The sequence below is a fragment of the Lemur catta genome, chromosome X (assembly GCF_020740605.2).
Source record: "Lemur catta isolate mLemCat1 chromosome X, mLemCat1.pri, whole genome shotgun sequence".
Lineage (NCBI taxonomy): Eukaryota > Metazoa > Chordata > Mammalia > Primates > Lemuridae > Lemur > Lemur catta.
Genome location: NC_059155.1, coordinates 43,858,395 through 43,877,931, shown reverse-complemented (window position 1 = coordinate 43,877,931; position 19,537 = coordinate 43,858,395). Strand labels below are relative to the sequence as shown.

At 33.7% G+C, this 19,537-nt stretch overlaps 1 protein-coding gene across 5 annotated transcripts in view; it reads right to left on the bottom strand.

Annotated features, from left to right (window-relative positions):
- The window catches only part of ABCB7 (ATP binding cassette subfamily B member 7), a 99,907-nt gene that overhangs the window by 40,235 nt on the left and 40,135 nt on the right, over positions 1 to 19,537 (bottom strand). For 2 of the 5 annotated variants that reach the window (XM_045538918.1, XM_045538923.1), the window contains exons 2-4: positions 15,069 to 15,149; positions 12,933 to 13,019; positions 3,921 to 4,040 (exon numbers count right to left, since the gene is read on the bottom strand). In XM_045538918.1, the coding sequence (XP_045394874.1) occupies positions 3,921 to 4,040; positions 12,933 to 13,019; positions 15,069 to 15,149 (288 nt within the window). The remainder of the gene's footprint in view (positions 1 to 3,920; positions 4,041 to 12,932; positions 13,020 to 15,068; positions 15,150 to 19,537) is intronic. The other 3 variants (XM_045538919.1, XM_045538920.1, XM_045538921.1) reach the window with 3 other exon arrangements.

Here is a 19,537-nt window from a genome sequence, read left to right as displayed (position 1 = left end):
CAAATAAACTATTTTTAATAGTAAAGGTAACACCTATTTCATAAAATCAGATGATTTCAATAAATATTTTTTATATTGTCCTTAAATCCTGGCATGATTATATGTAAAATGCTAATAGAAAGGTTGAATTTTTTAAAAAAACCTTAGATCTTCCAATCTCAAAGTCCTCAGATTAATGATGATGAAATATTCCTATGATATATGCACAGATGTTCAGTAAAGACATTGCACACAATTTATAGGGACTTAAGGAATGAAGACAAATTGTATTATGTCTCTCTCTCTCTTGGTAGTAAAACCCCTAAAATATCTCATATATAATCCTAAACATATTAAACATTAAGCATGCAAAACCCCTAAAATATCTCATACATAATCCTAAACATATTAAACATTAAGCATGAAATCCTCCTCCCCTTTTCTTCTTCTCACTTGACCTTTCTTCTTTTCCTCCTTCTCACCTATACCTCAGGCTAGTCATGATACCACCACAGTCATATACCTGGTTGGGTGGCACTTAGAGCTAAGAAGGTTCCTGAACCCTGCACGAAAATTCCCAGAATATGTGGAAGAGTAGGAAAGACCAGAGTATAAAGGGGCCTAGATTGGTCCAAAATGTTTACACAACAAAGCATTTAATCAGGTTTGAAGAAAAATAGGAAGCCAAGGAATGAAAGGGGATAATAGTTCACCTTTGCACACCACTTACAAAGCATACTTGTGATACTGCTCAAAAATAAACAATGATCCGTTTTTAAAGGTTGGAAGAGTGATCACTTTTAAACAAGGAAGTCCACAAAGCTAGAAAAATGTTGTTTGGAATGCTTAAATGCTACTACTATGTTCTACATGCCTAAAATTATTCTATGGTCTAGTTCCTGTCTAGTAAAAGAAAATTGTTTTCTATATGCTTTGGAAGTAGTAGCAGGCATTCATCATAACATCTGGCAATTTCTTCCTTTTCCTGATTCAAAAGAAATCAAACATACTTTCTGAGGATTTTCTATATTCATTTCTGTTTACTTGCAATTCATTTACATGAGTTTAATGCACCACTTTCTATTCTATGGGCAGTCAGTATTTGTTGACTGAAGAACCAAATATTAACCTTCTAAAAATATGTCAGTCCTTAAGGAAGTTAACTTAAATCTAGATTTCATACCATGATATTTACCTGTCAAGAAGCAACAGAAATCTGTATTTTGAAGGATTGGAACTCACTCTAAAAATAAATTCTAACACAAATGCCATTACTTAAGACTCTTCCCTTTGGCTAGCTTAATTAGTCATGCTCTGACCAGTTTTCTTCAATTCAAAAGAAAGTCCAGAAAACAATCTGCCTTTACCTTGTCAGCAGGGTACTTGCATTCAACTAATAAAGGAATAAAGGCCAATTTGCTAATTATGCCTTGCATAAGAGCTCAGAATCACCTTTATCCTTAAGTAATTTGTATGTAAGAGACAATTCAGCAACCAGTACTGGGTGAAAAATGAACATGAGAGTTAAAAAAATTTCAACATTAGCTACCAAAATTCGATTCATAATACTTGTTTTCTCTGTTCAGCTTAAACAAATAGAATAAAGTATGGATTCTCGATCTGTTGTTCAGGGTCTTGAATCTCACCCCAAGAACGGTGAGATTCATTGGGAGATTACTCAGCAGAGCCCCTAGATGAGAAAGGAGACACAAAAATGGAGTCTTATTGTGAATTATTTTGGTTTTACTCTTAACTCTTCAATTACTCCTTCCCAATTTCCTCAATTTCCTCTACTGTTTACTTTACTTCCCTAGAGGAACACATTAATCAAAGGTCTGTCCCCACTTGTCTTCTATTTCCTTCTATTTCTGCTCTTTTCCTTGGTGAACTCATTAATTTACACTGTTTCAACTATCACCTCTTAATCTCTCTAGTCCTAGGCTCCTGAGCCCTATCTGGATGCTCTGCTAGCACCTCAAACTTAACATATCTAAAGCCTAGATCTTCATTTTCCCAATCAAGAATTCCTGACTTACTATCTACTTCTGTTAAAAGCATTATCATTCTTTCATCCTTGGTATCATCTTTCAATCTTATCCCTTTTTTTAAAACTCTGATAGCCCATCCATTGCAAAGTCTGTTAACTGTTATCTTACAATATCACTTGCATCTTTATTTTGACCACCACTCTAGTGGGTGCTATTGCTTCTTACCTAGACTATTACATTAGTCTCATAACTGGTCAGTAAATATTTGCTGAATGAATGCAGGAAATGAATGGTATCCCTGCTTTAGGTCTCTTACCACTTTAGTCCATCTTCTACAACAGGGCCAGATTAATTTCCTAAAACACAGCTCTAACCTTATTGCTCTTCTATTCAAAATAGAAGTTACTACTTACCACATAATATATTTTTCTGTTTCACAGTTAAGATACTTCACATTAAGAGCTCCATCCGTCTTTCTAAGCTTATTGCCAATTCCTCTGAAACACTTCCCCCTCACTGGGCTCAAAACAGCCTACTCACTTCTCCACACATACTATAATATATGCTCTCTCACATCTAGGCCATTGTTCATGCTATTCCTATGCCTGTAATAACCCTACTCATCAATCAAGGCCTATCTCATATGCCATCTCATCTCTGAAACCTTTCCTGACTCCCCATCATAGTGGTTCCTTACGTTTTCTCTGAAACTCCACAACACCAGACTGGTACTTCTTTAAATCATTTATGACCTACCTTGTATTATGGCAATAAAATAAAACTTGCCTTATCCTGTATGATTTGAGGAAAGAACTTTGATTTATTCAAATTTGAATACTCTGCACTGCCAAGAACAATATTTTGTATGATAAGTTCTCAATAAATATTTTTAGGGAAAAGAATGAGTAAATAAAAGGGAACATACATGGTATAAGGATGAAATAAGTGGTAAGAACTGGGTTCTAAAACAAAATATTAATCCTTCTATGTAAGAGGAGTAACCAAATTACAGCCAAATTTCATTTATACTTGTTTTAAGCAAAAACTTTTAATTATATTTTTGGAAATCTAAATTTATTTATTTTTATTTTAACACTTATATTGCATTTTACTACCTGCCAGGCACTGTTCTAAGCCTTTTATATGTTAATTTGTTTAATCCTTATAAAAACTCTATTTACAAATCAGAAAACTAAGGCATGGAGACTAAGCAACTTGCTCAGGGTTACAAGATTAGTAAGTGGCAGAGCCCAGGCAGACTGACTCCAGAGAAAGACTTCATCATGACTATATTCTACCTATATACTTCCTTGACTTTAAAATCCAAGCAAATTGAAAATACGGTTTTGTTCTTGAAAACTTAGGGTAATCATTATATTGCTTTATAGTATAATAACAAAGTGAGAAAGCTGCTGAAATGCAGAAGGCCCTTATACTGAATGTACCAAAATGCCCAGCTTTTGTGGCTGGTGGTTTCCGTTTGTTTTTTAGTTTTTCTGATTTTTCCCTTGATAGTAAGCTGCTGCTTACCATTTATGGCCATCAATGTGCCTAAAATGCCTTTATGCTATTTTGAATTTACCAAGATCTGGGAACCAAGCTTATCAGAAATAATATATACCAAAAAGGAGCCAATGAGGCTCTGAGGAGCTTCTTTTATAAAGTTGCTTATGCTTTGTTACAACCAATGTTCTTATATATTTATTACACTGGCTTCAGGAGTGAATTCCATTAAGTTGAGGCTTTCAGAAGTCTGATCCAGAGATAAATTGGGCATTGCCATGTAATTTCTGCTGACTGCATAAAATAATTATGTAAACTAAATGAGAGTCCTGAAAGTTGGCCATGTTCCTCCCAAAGTGGTTTACAGCAGTACAGAATTCACACCTAGAAAATGTTGTAGTATTTCTTAGTTATAGCAACACAACAATGTATAGTTTCTCTTATTCTTACCTTTGCACCACCCAAAAATCCCAAGGAAATGGCAACTCTAGCTCTTAGGTCTGGCCTGTCTTTAGGCCACACATAAGAAAGCATTGCTTTTATGATTTTCCGAGTATCAACATCTTTTAACTGTTCAAAGAGAGAAAACAAAGCAGTGAATAATATGCCATTTCAAATGTAACCATACTTCAATAATGCAGTTATATAAATATTTGAGAAATACATGAAAACATTACAAACACAACTTTTATTCTGGATCTAAGGCCAGTATCTTTCAAAGTCACAATATTTTGGAGAAAAAGAAACTATTTCAATTACTTTTAAAAAGCTACTCATTTCTCTTAAATTTCTTACTTTCAGTTTTAGCCACTCTCATATTACTAAAAGGTATTTGGTGGTAACAAGGGACAGGCGCTACACATTTATTTATTAAACTATAAAAACATCACATAAAGCTTTAAAAACATTTCCATATTTTCATCTTTGTAGTCAAAAGTTTTATATACTTTTGGGCTATTTTTCAGTATTTTTATCTAAAATATTTTGAAGTCCTAAGTCCAAACTCATAGTAGTGCAGAGTTACAACACTCTGTTTAGGAAAGTAGGGGTTTGGTATTAACTGTATCGAACAGAGTCTGGGTTATTAAAAGTTTCAACAAAAACACAATTTTACAGTCATGCTTAATCTGACCTAAATCAATCTCACATTTTTCTTTTTCCCATGTTCCTGAGGCAACATTCTCATTAAATCCTTTTGTTTTAGTTTCAACTTTAGAGGTAGAATATTAAGAATCAAAACTGTACTTTTAAAAACCAAAATAAAGAGATCAATACATATATATTCCAAAGCTACTATATTATTATAGTTGGCAAAACAATTCCCACTTAAAAATTAAAAGATTAACTCAATTTCTGGAAAAGGTAATAAAACAAAAAAGACTCAAAAAGATAATGCTCATTGCTGGTGAGGGTGTATGGAAATGGGCACTCTAATATACTGTTAACGAGCACTATAATACACCGACACAATCTTTCTAGAAAGCAATTTGATATCTATTACAAGCTTTTAAAATAATTCTGCCTTTTGTCTCAAGAATTCCACTTCTGGGAATTTATGCTAAAAAAAAAAACCTTTGAAATATGCTCCAAGTTGAATCAATTTTACCTCTTAAAAATCTCTTAAGTCTATTTCTTTCCATTTCCAACCACCAACCTAACCCAAGCTATCATCAATTCTCACCTAAACCACTGCAACAACCTAACTGATTTCCCTGTATCCACTCTGTTCTGTGTCTAATAAGTTCACCCTGCAATCAGATACCATTTCCAGCTTGAAACCCTTAAGCAGCATCCTATCATTCTTGGGACAAAGACCAAAGTCCATAACATGGCTTATAAGGCCCTGCTAAGCCTGGCCCCTGACTATTTGTCACTCCATGTCTAATACCAAAGCTTTCAGTGTTCAGGCCACACTGGCTTTCTTTTAGTTCTTCAAATATACCGTAATGCCTCCTGCAATAGGGCCTTTGCACAATAGTGTTCACTCTGTCTAGAATAATCTTTCTCTCTGTAACACCTCCCCCTCCAGTCCCCCAACCTCTTTCAACTAACTTCCAGGTCAAGCAGCACTTCCTCAATAAAGCTTTCCCTAACCCCTCAGTCAGGATCCTTTGCTGTATTCTCTCACACAACAGGACTTCTTTCCTTCAGAGTATCCATTTCAGTTATAAACTATATATACAGCAGTACAATTATTTGATTAACATCTGGTCTCCTGCTAGAATTTAAATTCCATGTGAGTAGTAACTCTCTGTTTTGTGCTCACTGTTGTAACCCAATACCAAATATAGTGGCTGACACACAGTAGGTAGTCAATGAATATTTACTGAATAAAGGAATGAAAATTTATTAGTAGGTATAAGGATGTTTACGTCCAAGCTGTTTTAATAGAAACAAAATTGGAAACAGCCTGAATGATCAACATTGGAGAATAGCATAAATAAATCAGAATGTACGCACATAACAAAATACAGCCATTCAGAGATATACGTAGTGACACAGAAACATGTTAAATTAAAAAAATAGAGTAAAAAACTTGTTTTTTTGTGGGGAAAAATGTGAGGTATGTATGAGTTCACATGTGCATGCTAATGAATGTGGAAAGCAAGATCCCCCAAAGTGTTAACATTAATAGCTATGAATAGGTGGAATCATCAATAATTTTTTATATTCTTCTTTTTGCTTGCTTGTGTTTTCCGTAATTCAAATATATTCAAGGGGTGGAAAGTTACACAATTTCAAGCAGATTTGCAAAGCAAGAAAAGTGGGGGAAATTGTCAACATATAAGACCCAGGACAGTACATTATATAATACAGGTTAGTTTTATATTATGATTATTCCCCCTAGGGCTCAGCAAACTATTTTTCTAGTCTTCTAGGCAGTTTATTGCATACAGAATAGCAGAAATAAAATTGCTGATATTGTACAGAAAATAGAAGGAGTACCTTCCTAAGCTGCTTTAAATACATAAGATAGCAAAAATATGAAATGCTGAAAAGGATAGTTCTTAATACTTTATTTTATACACACACACCTACACGTGATCTTGTAACTGGTAAGGTGTTTAAAAAAAGGGAGTAAGGCAGCAATTTTAAAATTCACTTTCCCAATCGAACTATTACAAAATAATTTAATGCATTATAACACCAGCTGGGGCATTTCAACCACTTTCCCATTTCACGAGTTTTGTCTGTCTTATTTTCTTGATGGAATAATGGAAAAAAGGCCCTATTTCCACGTATCTTTAGAAACACTGTCTCCTATCAAAACCTTCTACAACATACCCCAGAATTTTTTCAATAAGGACACAGAAGTTACGGCTAAGAGCAAGAAAATTATTCTAGTTGGCTTAATAGTGCATAAAATGTCACCACTTCATTTAGCAAAATGAGTTCCGAAGTTGCGTAATCATGCATTATGAGTCCATTAAGCTGTAAAGTACATGACTTCAGTTAGTTTAGATAAAGTTTGAAAAATAACATTTTTTTAAAAGTGGAGGCCACGTCAAAGAGGCATTTCAGAGGCTGAGGCACATTTTCAAAGAATTGGAAACCAACTTATTCCAGCTGCACAGGAGTAAAATAAAATTGGTGGCCTCAACACAGACTCCGAAAGACAATATAAAACCACCTCTCAAAACCACCATAGTTAATTCATACTGGACACTCAGTGGTAGTCCTGAAAGACAAAAGGGTTATCTAAGGCTGAAAAGAGACCAACCACTAACTTAAGACTGAATTAGACATCATCTTCACATCAACTATTCATTTTCCCTCTGACTCAATAGGGTGTAAGTAGATAATACAAAGAGCATATATACCCTTTTAAGACCATGTTCTTAAAGGGTAGGAAATGGTCAAGGACGATGACAAGGAATTGGGTTATTTAAAAAAGCACTCTAGAAAGAGTAATCACATGATAGTGTACGGAAAAAAAATCAAACAATGATTTAAGGAAATTGAAATTCTTTCTCAAAGGTCAAAATTCCCGAAGTAACTAATGGATAACATCATAACAGCTTTTCTTTAGGCCTCCCTTACACATAAACAGAAAGCATAAAATTCTTTAACTCTTCTGTTTATCATTTTCACAGTAAATAGAATTTTAAAGTTATTTTAAAAACAAAACTGTGATGACTATATTATGACAACAGATGCTAAGATTGAATGCTCTAGAAATAGCATTAAAAGGCCTGCAAAAGTAAGTGCAAATCTACTTTCCTTCTCTGCTAACAGAGCATTGTACAAAGTGGTCTCCTTGCTGTAGTTATTATAAATAGCTTTAAATTTAGAACACAGAACTGACATTTTAAGCCCCATTACAATGTAAAGCCAGTACTGTGTTAGTATGAGGAATAAAAGTTTTAGAGAGGTCTCAACTATATATTGAAATTAGATAGTCATAATTAAAGAAAAGCAATTAGATTCAGGGAAAAAAAACCACAAGGGTAACAAAAGAAGGAATTCAAATTGGCTTACTAAGATCTTTGAATAGTAATAAAATTGTATTTACTTTTCTCTATAGTTTAAAAGAAAAAGTTTAGAAATGTCGGAGAGCTGCCAAAGATTAAAGCAACTGAAAACAAGGTGGTCCAAGAGGAAAAAAGCAGACATGAGGAAAAAAAAAAAAAACTTCACTGATATCAAAAACAATGCTCAAATTAATTAATTAATGTATCAATTCTCAAAGACATGAGGATAATTTTTTTTTTCTTTTTAAGAGACAAGGTCTCACTCTGTCACCCACGCTGGAGTGCAGTGGTGTGATCACAGCTCACTGCAGCCTTGAACTCCCAGTCTTAAGCAATCCTCCCACCTCAGCTTCCCAAGTAGCTAAGACTACAGGTGCAAGCTACAATACTGGGATTTTTTTTTTTTTTTTTTAGAGACAGGGTCTTGCTATGTTGCCCAGGCTAGTCTTGATTGAACTCCTTGCCTCAAGCAATTCTCCCACCTCAGCCTCCTAAAGCACTGGGGAAGAAAAATTCCTATTAATATCCTGGAAGTATACCCAATACTTAATTTACTAAATCACCACAACTTTTGACAAATTTTTAAGTACTTACTTATTTGGTATTAATGTATAGGTTCATAAGCTTCATGACGCAGGATAGGTAAGAAGAAATATTGAAAGAAACATCTACTTGTACACAGGAAGATGAAACAACACAATCATAACACAATTGGCCAAAAACAAATATATAAATAAAACTGGAAATACCTGACTCACTCAATAGGGTACAATTGGAAAGCCATTAATCATACTATTTATATACAGCAGTGCTCAATTCAACAGTATGATCTGAGGGAGAAAAGTAGTGCTTCATGGCCAAATGCGGTATAAGTAAATGTCTACTGCTAATAATCATGTGGACAGGGCACAAGAAGAATAAAAAAATCAAAACATCTGGAGCAGCTCATTTGGTAGAATTTTCAGATATTAAAGATAACTGTAAGGCCAGGCGCGGTGGCTCACGCCTGTAATCCTAGCACTCTGGGAGGCCGAGGCGGGTGGATCGCTCGAGGTCAGGAGTTCGAGACCAGCCTGAGCAACAGCGAGACCCCATCTCTACTAAAAATAGAAAGAAATTATCTGGCCAACTAAAATATATATAGAAAAAAAAAATTAGCCGGGCATGGTGGCGCATGCCTGTAGTCCCAGCTACTCAGGAGGCTGAGGCAATAGGATCGCTTGAGCCCAGGAGTTTGAGGTTGCTGTGAGCTAGGCTGACGCCATGGAACTCACTCTAGCTTGGGCAACAAAGCAAGACTCTGTCTCAAAAAAAAAAAAAAAGATAACTATATATTAATAAGTTGAATACACGCTTTGCTCCTCAGGTGGGTAACTTTATATTTCTCACCAGAAAAGGTTGTCAAGCACTGAAACAACAGCAAATTTTTCTACCAGAATCTCCTTCCTTTCAAAGGAGTGAAGCCCAATGGGCTTTGATAAGAAAATGAAAGAGTAAGAAAAAAGAAAATGATCTTTTGGTAAAGACAGCAGAATCACCTTTTTCTAAGCTAATGAGGAATTAATTTATCTAAGAATTCTGGTCTTGTAAATATTTCCTAAATTCTAATAGCAAGAAATGTACTAACTCACAGAATCAAGGGATTGATTTAGAAAGAAACTACTTGGGGGCAAAACTTGTGGTGAAGAAGAAAAAATATATACAAAAAAATTTCGGAATGCTATCAGTTTTGTAAAAATAATGGGCTATAGACTAAATGTTTTCTCCTTAAAGAACCAGTTTGGCAGAGAATTTGGAAGTACCCACAACTTCAAGGGATAAGCAAACTGTCCAGAGAAGAGAACTGTCTCTTTGACCCAGCAATTGCAATTAAAGGAATAATTGAAACCACTACTTCAAAACTGTTAGGGATAACAGTGGCTTGATAAAAGCTAGGTCAAAAGAAGACAAAGAAGTTCAGTAGATGTCTAATTGAAAAATCCAGAGGGTAACTAGAAATTTTTTCTCATATTGTTGAGGACATAAGTATAGTGAGTTTTGGATGGGAGAGGAAAATATGTATTAATTGTCAGGAAAGGAAAAAAAATTGTCAGGAAGGCTTTGCAATTATTGTTACTTTCTCTGTATCTCAGGGTTTGTTTTCTAAGCTCTGTTGGTCTGAAACTTCAATTACAAGCTTATTACAGTGGTGATTAGGCCCTTTTCTTAAATGGATTATGCTACACATAAGATGGATTTGTACCCAACAGTACATTTAATAATTTACAATTTAAAAAAAACTACCAACCAGACTGATATTCACAATTGGCCAGTCAGTGAATTTTCTATCCCAAAAGGAAGACAATTTGAGAAATCAAATGAAGATCAAATGACATCAGTGCTAGAAAACAGCTACCCCATGTCATCCAGGTATTCTTGTCCACTGGTCTGAGTGCCCACTCATTTTAACAAGCCTAGAGACTCACTATCTCACTATCTCCCCAATCCTCCAATTTTTAATACTCTAAATTGTTTTACTTCTGATCACATCAAGATTTACACAAAGCTCACTGATTGCTCTAGTAAATACTAATTTCTCTTCTAAAACTACTAGCTGTATCTGTATCCAATCAATGAGAATGTGTTTTTAACATTAAAAAAAAGAGTATGTCAAGCAAAGTCTGGGAAGTAGTCCTTTCATTAAGTTCTGTATTATTCATGTTCTTATTAGGAGCACAGAACTAACTGAATTTAGTAACAGATGCTTCTTCAAAAGCAGCGTATAAATAAAAATGTAAATATAGGAGTAAAGCTCTAAAATCCCTAAAAAAATCTGAAGATTCTATTATAAAACAAATAATTCCTTAGTTCATCTTTTTAAAACAGAAGTTTTCAAATACTGAAATTGCCATTCCCTTTTCACAAACCCTTTATGATAGCCACACTGGATAAACAGATGTTTTAAATACCTTCTGAGCAATATTAGTAATGTAAAATTAATAGTTGTTAAGAACATACAAGTGCAAATGAATAAAAAGTAAAACAAAGCCTGGTGTGGCGACACGTACCTATAGTCCCAGCTACCTGGGAGGCTGAGGAGGGAGAATTGTTTGAGTCTAGGAGTTCAAGACCAGCTTGGGCAACATAGTGAGACCCTGCCTCTAATTAACTAACTAAATAAATAAATAGTAAAGCAATAGAGAGTTCAGCTGGTTATAAGGTAAAATCTATTACTTGTCAGAGTGATAGAACTTCTTTGTGGCAGTTTAGATATTCTGCCATCTAAACTAAGTTTCTAGACAGCAGGGACTTGGTCTTGTTCACTATTTTATCTTCAGTACTTAGCACAGAGTTTAGCAGAAAGCAGGTATTCAGTACATACTTTTTAAATGAATAGATTACAGTAGAGGACAGGCCTTACAATCTCACATTTTAACAACAGTAGCTAATATTTATTGAGCATTTTTTATGTGCTAGGCACTATTTAAGAGCTTTAACATGGTGTACAGAGGTAACTAATTTAAATTCCCTTCAGTATTATTATCACCCTCATTTTACAGATGAAGAAACTGAAGCGCAAAAAGATTAAGCAACTTGTTCAAGTTTATTCCACTAGGAAGTGATGGAGCCACAATTCAAATCTAGGCAGTCTGGCACCAGAGTTCAGGCTCTTAACTACAACTTCATGCTCTCTTTTTTTCTGATACAGCCTCCAAGCTCTATTATTCTATGATTCTATTTAGCTAACAAGGCTAGTGTAATATAAAGATGACAGGGGAAAAAGAATAAAGAAGTAAAGACCAAATATAAAGTATTATGATGAGTTTTGCTTTGTTCTATTTTGTTAGAGAAGAAAAGAAACTATCTTCAAGTTTATACTGCTTGAGCCTAAGAGAATTGACTGCTTCTCCTTTATTAGTCAACATATTTTTGGTTGTGTTTAGAGCATTATGAGCAACTATCCTTAAGAGGCCTTGATGACAGATGATCCTGAAAACTGTCAAACAGCACATCAAAGACTAATAATGCATGGATAAAGAAATCTCATCATTCGCTTAATTTTTAAAAATTCTACTTTATGATGGTGCTTTGCTGTTTCTAAAGATAATCATGAAGGACAGTAATATAAAAATGGGACAGAAACATAAATGTTAAGTGTTTTGAGTTCTTTGAAAGAAAAGAGCTACACTGGGAATCTAGGAAAGAGACGGGAAAAAGCATTGAAAAGTTTTTCTTGCCAATCACTTCCTACCAATAAAATAACTAATAGTTATTTATCTCTCTACAATTTAAAGAGTATTTTTATATAAAAATTTGTTCATTTGACCAACAATCATGAAAATATAATTTCTACCCAGAGATACCATATATATACTGATTAAGTCAGAGGAAGAAAATAAAGGCAAGCTCAGAGAGAAAGGGCCAGAGAACTGTATGTGTATCAGTACTTCCATGACATTTTCACTCACTTAGAAAAAGTGTAGTGCAATTAAATCTTTTTATTTCAGTGGCTCTACTGCTTAGCATCCCTGCACAATGATAATAATAATGATAATGATTAAAAATATGGATAATTAGATGGATCAGGTATACAGAGAATTTGCCACGAAGCTAGGGGATATTTTAGGATCCTTCTAAGTGTAAAGAAGGGGGAACATTAACCTTTGAGTACACACACAAATTACTTATAAGTGCTACATCTTATTTACCTACTTATTTATAAGGCTAGATTACATGATAAATAACCTCAATCAATGCTACTTTAAAGAACTAAAGCATTTAGGTTGATGAATCTCTTCTGTTTCAGTCAATCATGAATTTTTGTTTGTTTTAAGCCTGAGAAAATATCATCTATGTAACTATGGTAAATTCATATGGTTTTGCATTAAAGAACATGCAGCTAGATGAGTCAATCAAAATATTCTATAATATGATCATCTTAAATACATGTATCTTCCATGAAAGCACAATCATCAACAAGAATTTCCAGTTACTTGTTATTGGCTCTTACCCCTTCTTTTGGGTCTGTATGGAGCCCTCCTCCTGCGTGACCATGCCAACATGTCCTCTTTTCTATCAGTGGCCATGCCTGGAGAGTCTAGTTGAAGATGATACCAAACAGTTCATTAGCTATTACAAAATTTAAGATGTTTAAAAATCTGGCTTAGACAGTCTAATCTAATGAATGTCCCCAAAACAAATTCAGAAGCATAGCATTTAGCTTGGCTAAACACCATCAGAATTAGCTTATAGCTAAATTTATACAAGGAATATTAAGATATAACAAATACTCATACAGAAGTCACTTTCTCTAAATAGCTTTTAAAATTAATGTTTAAACATTAATTAAACATTACTAATGTTTAAACACTGTATTATACTTCTACTTGACTTATATGGGCTTTCTTGATGTCATTCACTACTATAGTGCTGATAATCTGTTATTCCACTATTGGCAAGCAAGTATATTATACAGTTAATTTATATCTCACTTGCTTTCCTTGTGTGTACATTTTTGTTTTATAATTAATATAGTTGATTTTACACAACTGAGTCTTATTAGTCTAGCTCACATTATACATTCAGAAACAAAGTATTTTTAATACTTCATAGTCTGTCTTATCCTGTAGTCATTTGCATACATGTTTTGTCTTTCCTATTACAAGGTAAAGTTTTTAAGATTAGGGACAGCATCTTTTATCTTTGTATCTCCCATGGCACATACCACAGTGTCTTACACATGAGCAAGGTAGGTTTCAATGCTTATTGGATTCACTTATAAAATAAAGCTACCTATAAATCTAACTAGCCTTGAAAATATGCAAACATCTTACCTATTATAAAATTTTTAAAAAGCTTTAAGATTACTGCTTAAGTTAGAAAAATATAAAATCATTTGAGAAAATATAATATTCAACAAGACAGTAAAGATTAGGCTCAAAATTTAGGCTTGCTAATATTGAAAGTGTTTTCACAATTAAAAATACTTAATGAAGTACATGGATTTAAAGACATTTTTTCAGTCGGTAGCCATAATAATCAATAATTAATGAACAAGGACACAGTTCTTCACAAACACAAACGTGTATCAACATCATACATAGCATAACAGTATCAACTCTGGGTCAAGCTGTGAAAATGGAATTACAAAAAGCAAAAGTGCCTTCTTGCTCTCACTATTTGAGACACAAAAAGTAATTGCCATAAATGGGTTATTGATTTTTGGATCAACAATGTTAAAGCATTTTGTAAAAGGAAAACATCAAAAGGTAATTGTTTGTCTGACATTGTCTCTTTGTGACATTTTTTCCTCTAAACGACTAAGCAACAAATTTTATTAAAGGGTCTAGTGAATAACATACGAGGTAATGAGGTCTTCAACAAAGCAAAAGACTAAAATATAATAAATTTAGTGGTGTCATGGACAATGAGAATATTAAGTACAGTTTCCCCTTAAAACTTTAAGAAGGAAAATAAAATTCATTTCTACAGTCTCTGCATAAATTAGAACAATGCCTTGTACCTTAATGGCAAATAATTATTAATCAGAAAGAAAAAAATAAAGGAAGTATCCAGGATTTAGACCGTCTTCTAATTTTCTAGTCTTTTTCTATCACGGAGATTTACATCTCTCATTTTAAAGCACTAGGAATTTTTAAAGATGTCTTTCATTTATATTAGCAACAAAAAAAACCCTCATCAACATATAAACTCAGCATCTCTTACCTCATGGGCTCTAATAAGCTTAGAATCCCCCTTGGTATTCTGCTATCTGAATATCTTCTAAGGTAAAGAAACTTCACTCACTTGAAAAACTATAAGTTCCATACATCAGATATAAATTAGCAGGATAAATTTAAGTGTCAACATGCTGCCATTACATTTATAAAAGCTTTCTGAAAATGTTACTCTAGTTGGCACTGATCTCAAGAGATTCAGATAGATTTCTCCAGGGGTAGAAAAATATCAAGACTTCTCTCTGCATTTCTAGCAGAAACATACCTTCTTATTCATCTTGCCAGTATTCAGAAAAACATGAAAAGGGAAATTATTCGGGAAATGTAAAATATGTAGTATAAATTGGGAAATGCTCCAAGGGCTTGTACGTTTTTCCTAGCTATATATAAAAGTGTTTGCTTAATCTTACCTTGGCAGCATCTAATAATTGTCTTGAATTGCATTTTCTCACTCTCTGCCATGCAGTATTTCTTAATGACTCTGGGATCTGCTGAAGAGAAGAAAAGGAGGGGAAGAGTTTCAGAGTAGACAGTTAATATTCAAAGGTTATTTCCTTTGTTCATAAACATATATAAAATTAAAACCATAGCCAATGTTAGAGAGATGGTTATGCTTTTAACACATGCCCCAAAAGATTTCAAAACATAAAATTTGGGGTTCAGGTATAAAGCAAATTATATTACTCATTTAAAATGTCAAAATTGGTTTCCGTGACTGCAAAGCCTTGGAGGTGAGGTCCGGGTCTGGCTGAAGACACTGGATCTCATTGTCCTACTGCCCTTTTTTGCTCCCTGCCCCCAATTCCCTCAATAAAGTGGTTTGCCACCCCCCACAATGTCAAATTATATTTTCTTTTCAGCCCCTTTCTCTCTAGGTTGCTGTTTCTTTTCTTTTTTCCACTTTTTTAATAGTCTTTGTTTCTTAAATCCCCCAAAGTCTTCAACCCCATTTCTTTCTTAAATGGCTTTTATGCTCTTTTCAAATACTCCTCTTTTGTTCTAACTCCCTTCACTGCATTTTATTATGCACTGCCTTGTGTCTGTTCTCTCTTTCGTCTTAATCTGAATGCCAAATTTATACTGGTCACAAGATCAGTTTTGACAAACATTTCTATGTAACTAGCTAATAGACTCTAATCAAAGTTTCCCTGGGGCAGTATTTTTTCTCATAATGCTCCAAAAATGGAGCTGAAAGAAGGCAGAATAAGAACCTCTTCATGGTAATACCACACACACATCTGTAAAATGGACACACATCTTTCTGAAATGCACCATCATTTAGTGAGGAAAAATTTGCTTCTTAGGTCAAGTCTCTCCCAACAGACAAGAAATACTTAGGCCTTCCCTAAGCTGTAAATGAGTTGTAAATGTACAGTTGGACTAATGTCTAAATATAAAAATCAATGTTGTACACTGTAAAATTGCCAAAAACCAAATCAAACAAAAACCAACCTCTATACACAAAAATGTAACCAAACTACTGAGAAAATTAGCTCATTTGTTTTCTAGAATGTAATAAACAATAGATGATTTCTGCTTATGTATGTTTATAAACATATAAGGCATTCCTTGAACTATGACAATTTCAAAAATACCAACGGCTGTTGGCACACTTTCTTGCTGAACCCAAGCTCCTACACTGTACCATGTACCCTCCAATCTTTTCGCCATAGTAACCAAGCCATGTACTGTAAATGATACCCTTCTGGTACTTATCTCCGCTGTTTTCCCTACTGCCTTTCTCCATATTCAGACCTTCTACAAGCTTTACTCCATTTTCATGTTTTTCAGAAACTCCTAATTCAAGTAACTGCACATCAAACAAGATCTTGCTCACGTTTGCACATGCACATGCAATGTAATCTTCTTTGCCTTTCACATCTTGCCCAGTTATCTCGAGTAAAGGACTATCCACTTTCTTTCCTTTCTTCTCTCTCAAAACCATGCCTATTATATGGCCACTAGATAAAAGATTGATATTGGTGATACACTTAACAGCAAAAACATACATTCTGAAGTGATATTGTGCAAAATAATGACAACTACCATCAAATCCAAGCCCTTGAAAGTACACATAAGTCCCCTTCAGAATTTCCAGCTACCTCTTTATCCCTCTCTAATCAAACCATTTTATCCTTAAGCATCAGTATTTAAGGTAAAAAATTTTAAATGTTCATATTCAAACTGAACTTCTAGCAGTAAAACAGCATTGTTAAAATTATCAAATATTTCAGGCATATAAATTTCAGAAAACAATATAATGAATGCATGTATAAGCACTACCAAACCTAAGACATAACAGATAAAAAAGAGAGCCCTTGACATACTCTTCTACAATGTCACCACCTCCCTGTTGCCCAGAGATAACCAGCACTGATTATTGCAAAGATAAAAATTTCAGTCACATAATGGGTTAACACCTTTTGAGGACTCACCTTGAAACCCTAGCACTATTTATTAAATATAATATTGTCCCTATGGAAAAATGCTCTGAGTTTCAAACAACAGACTTAAAAATATTTCTGAAACATAATTCATTTATAAATTAGATACTACCCTACTTTTAGAACCCGGACGGAAGGGTTTATAGCAAAACATCTACCACTTACAAATTGAGGAGGGCAACGGGAGAAAAATGATTAATTCTGTGAAACTTGATTTGAAAATTAGAGGGTTAGATTAGATGCCCTCTAAGATCTATTCCAACTCTGAAATTCTATGATTTTTATACAACGAAATGAAAAGGCTGCTGTTATTAACTAAATTTTTAAAAACTTAATTGATTATAATTTATTTCTTCAATAAATCTAGCCTCTGAATTTATTTATAACACTATCCCTCCAAAGACATACATAATAATAAACCATGTACTACTGAAGATAATATACATGACTTATATGCACAGATACCAAGTAAATCCAGTATACTCAAAATGACAGTCTGCCAGTCCATTTTACGAGGCAGGTAAGTTAAAATGTTTACACTAGAGGGTTGTGTTTATTTCACCTAAAAAAACAAGAAACTCTGAAAGAACCTGAAAGTTAAAGAGTCCATGACCTACAATCATAATAATGTATGCTCTCATTTAGATCAACACTATTCATCCACTAATCATTAAACATATTAATCCTCAAAAAACAGTCGCATGGGCATAATGCTTTTTTCTGTGTAGACATTTAATAAGTATTTATAAAATGAATATCAACACTAAAACCATCGATCTAGAAGACAGACCTACTTCCATGTAAATGAAACTAAGACTCAAGTGAAGAGGCTAATAAACTTGGAAACCTATTCATGTTACAATTGCATTCTTCATTTAAGGTAAAAATTCAACCTTTACCAAAAACAATCTATTAATAAATTTTTTTAGTGGTTACTAATGATTGCATCCTTTTTTATAATAGTTAACGTTCATAATTCAAGTTATGCTCAGTGTTTATGACACTTGAAGAATTACCTAATAATAAAAAGAGATTAAAAACTAATTTATAAATTGTCAACCCATCAGGAATTTTGGAGTCAATTATATATTCTGCATTCCTGAAGCTTCAGAAACAAAACGAAGTTTACAACTATCTATCCCTGATGCATGTAATGCTTAACAGTATCAGTCATGTGTGAATACTGTTGTCATCTGATCATTAATCATCTGTGATCAAAACTTAAAATATTTATTAATAAAATTAAGCTCTCAATACATTCTTAAAGAGAAACTACTGTGATTTTAAACTACATTTAACCTTCTTTAAAAGTATAAGTCTGACACAAAACTTGGTTTTCTTCCCACCTGCCTAGAAACCAGGGGTGGGGGTATAGGGAAAGTGAGAGGAAAAGGGAGGAAAAGCAGGAAAGAAATGGTAGGCTGTCTTCCTAGATTTTGTAATTACAGTTCTCAGCTGAAAGTTGGGGGAATAAAGGATTTTCTTTACTGTGTTAAGTATTCAATAAATGCTTGTTGAATGAATGGATAAATGGCAGCATAGCATAAGGATTTTGGATAGCTCAATTCACCTGAGTCGTCATTTATTAGACCACAAAATCATCAGGTTGAATTCTGTCATTATAAAATTTGATGACTCTAGAACAGGGGTTGGCAAACTTTTTTTCTGTAAAGGATCAGATAGTAAATATTTTTTTTTCTCTTTTAGAAGAATACTTATTAACAAAGGTAAAGGTAACTTTAAGAAGAAGATTACATAAAAGTATAATATATAAGAATAGCAATTCCCCTACATTCCCTATCCCAAGTATCCTACATTATTTCTGCTAATAGTACTTATCACAATATATATTATATTTTATATTTACAGTCATGCTCTGCATAACAACATTTCTCTCAACGAAGGACTACATACATACATGATGGTGGTTCCATAAGATTATAATACTGTATTTTTACTGTACCTTTTCTATGTTTAGAAATGTTTAAATACACAAATACTTACCATTGTGTTACAATTGCCTACAATACTCAGTACAGGAACATGCTGTACAGGTTTGCAGCCTAGGAGCAATAGGCTATATACACTACATAGCCTAGGTGTGTAGGCTATACCATATAGGCTTGAGTAAGTACATTCTATGATGCTGCACAATGAGGAATCTGCCTAATGATGCATTTCTCAGAATGTATCCCCACTGTTAAGACATACTTCTCAGAACGTATCCCAATTGTTAAACAACACATGACTGTACTTGTTTTTTATTGTATATATTAAGGTGGACAACATGTTTTAGTATGTACACACATAGTGAAATGATTACTTCAGTCAAATAAATTAACATATCCATTTCCTCAGAGTTATTTTTGTGTATAGTGAGAGCACCTGAAATCTCCTTAGCAATTTTCCAGCATCCAATACAGTATTATTAACTA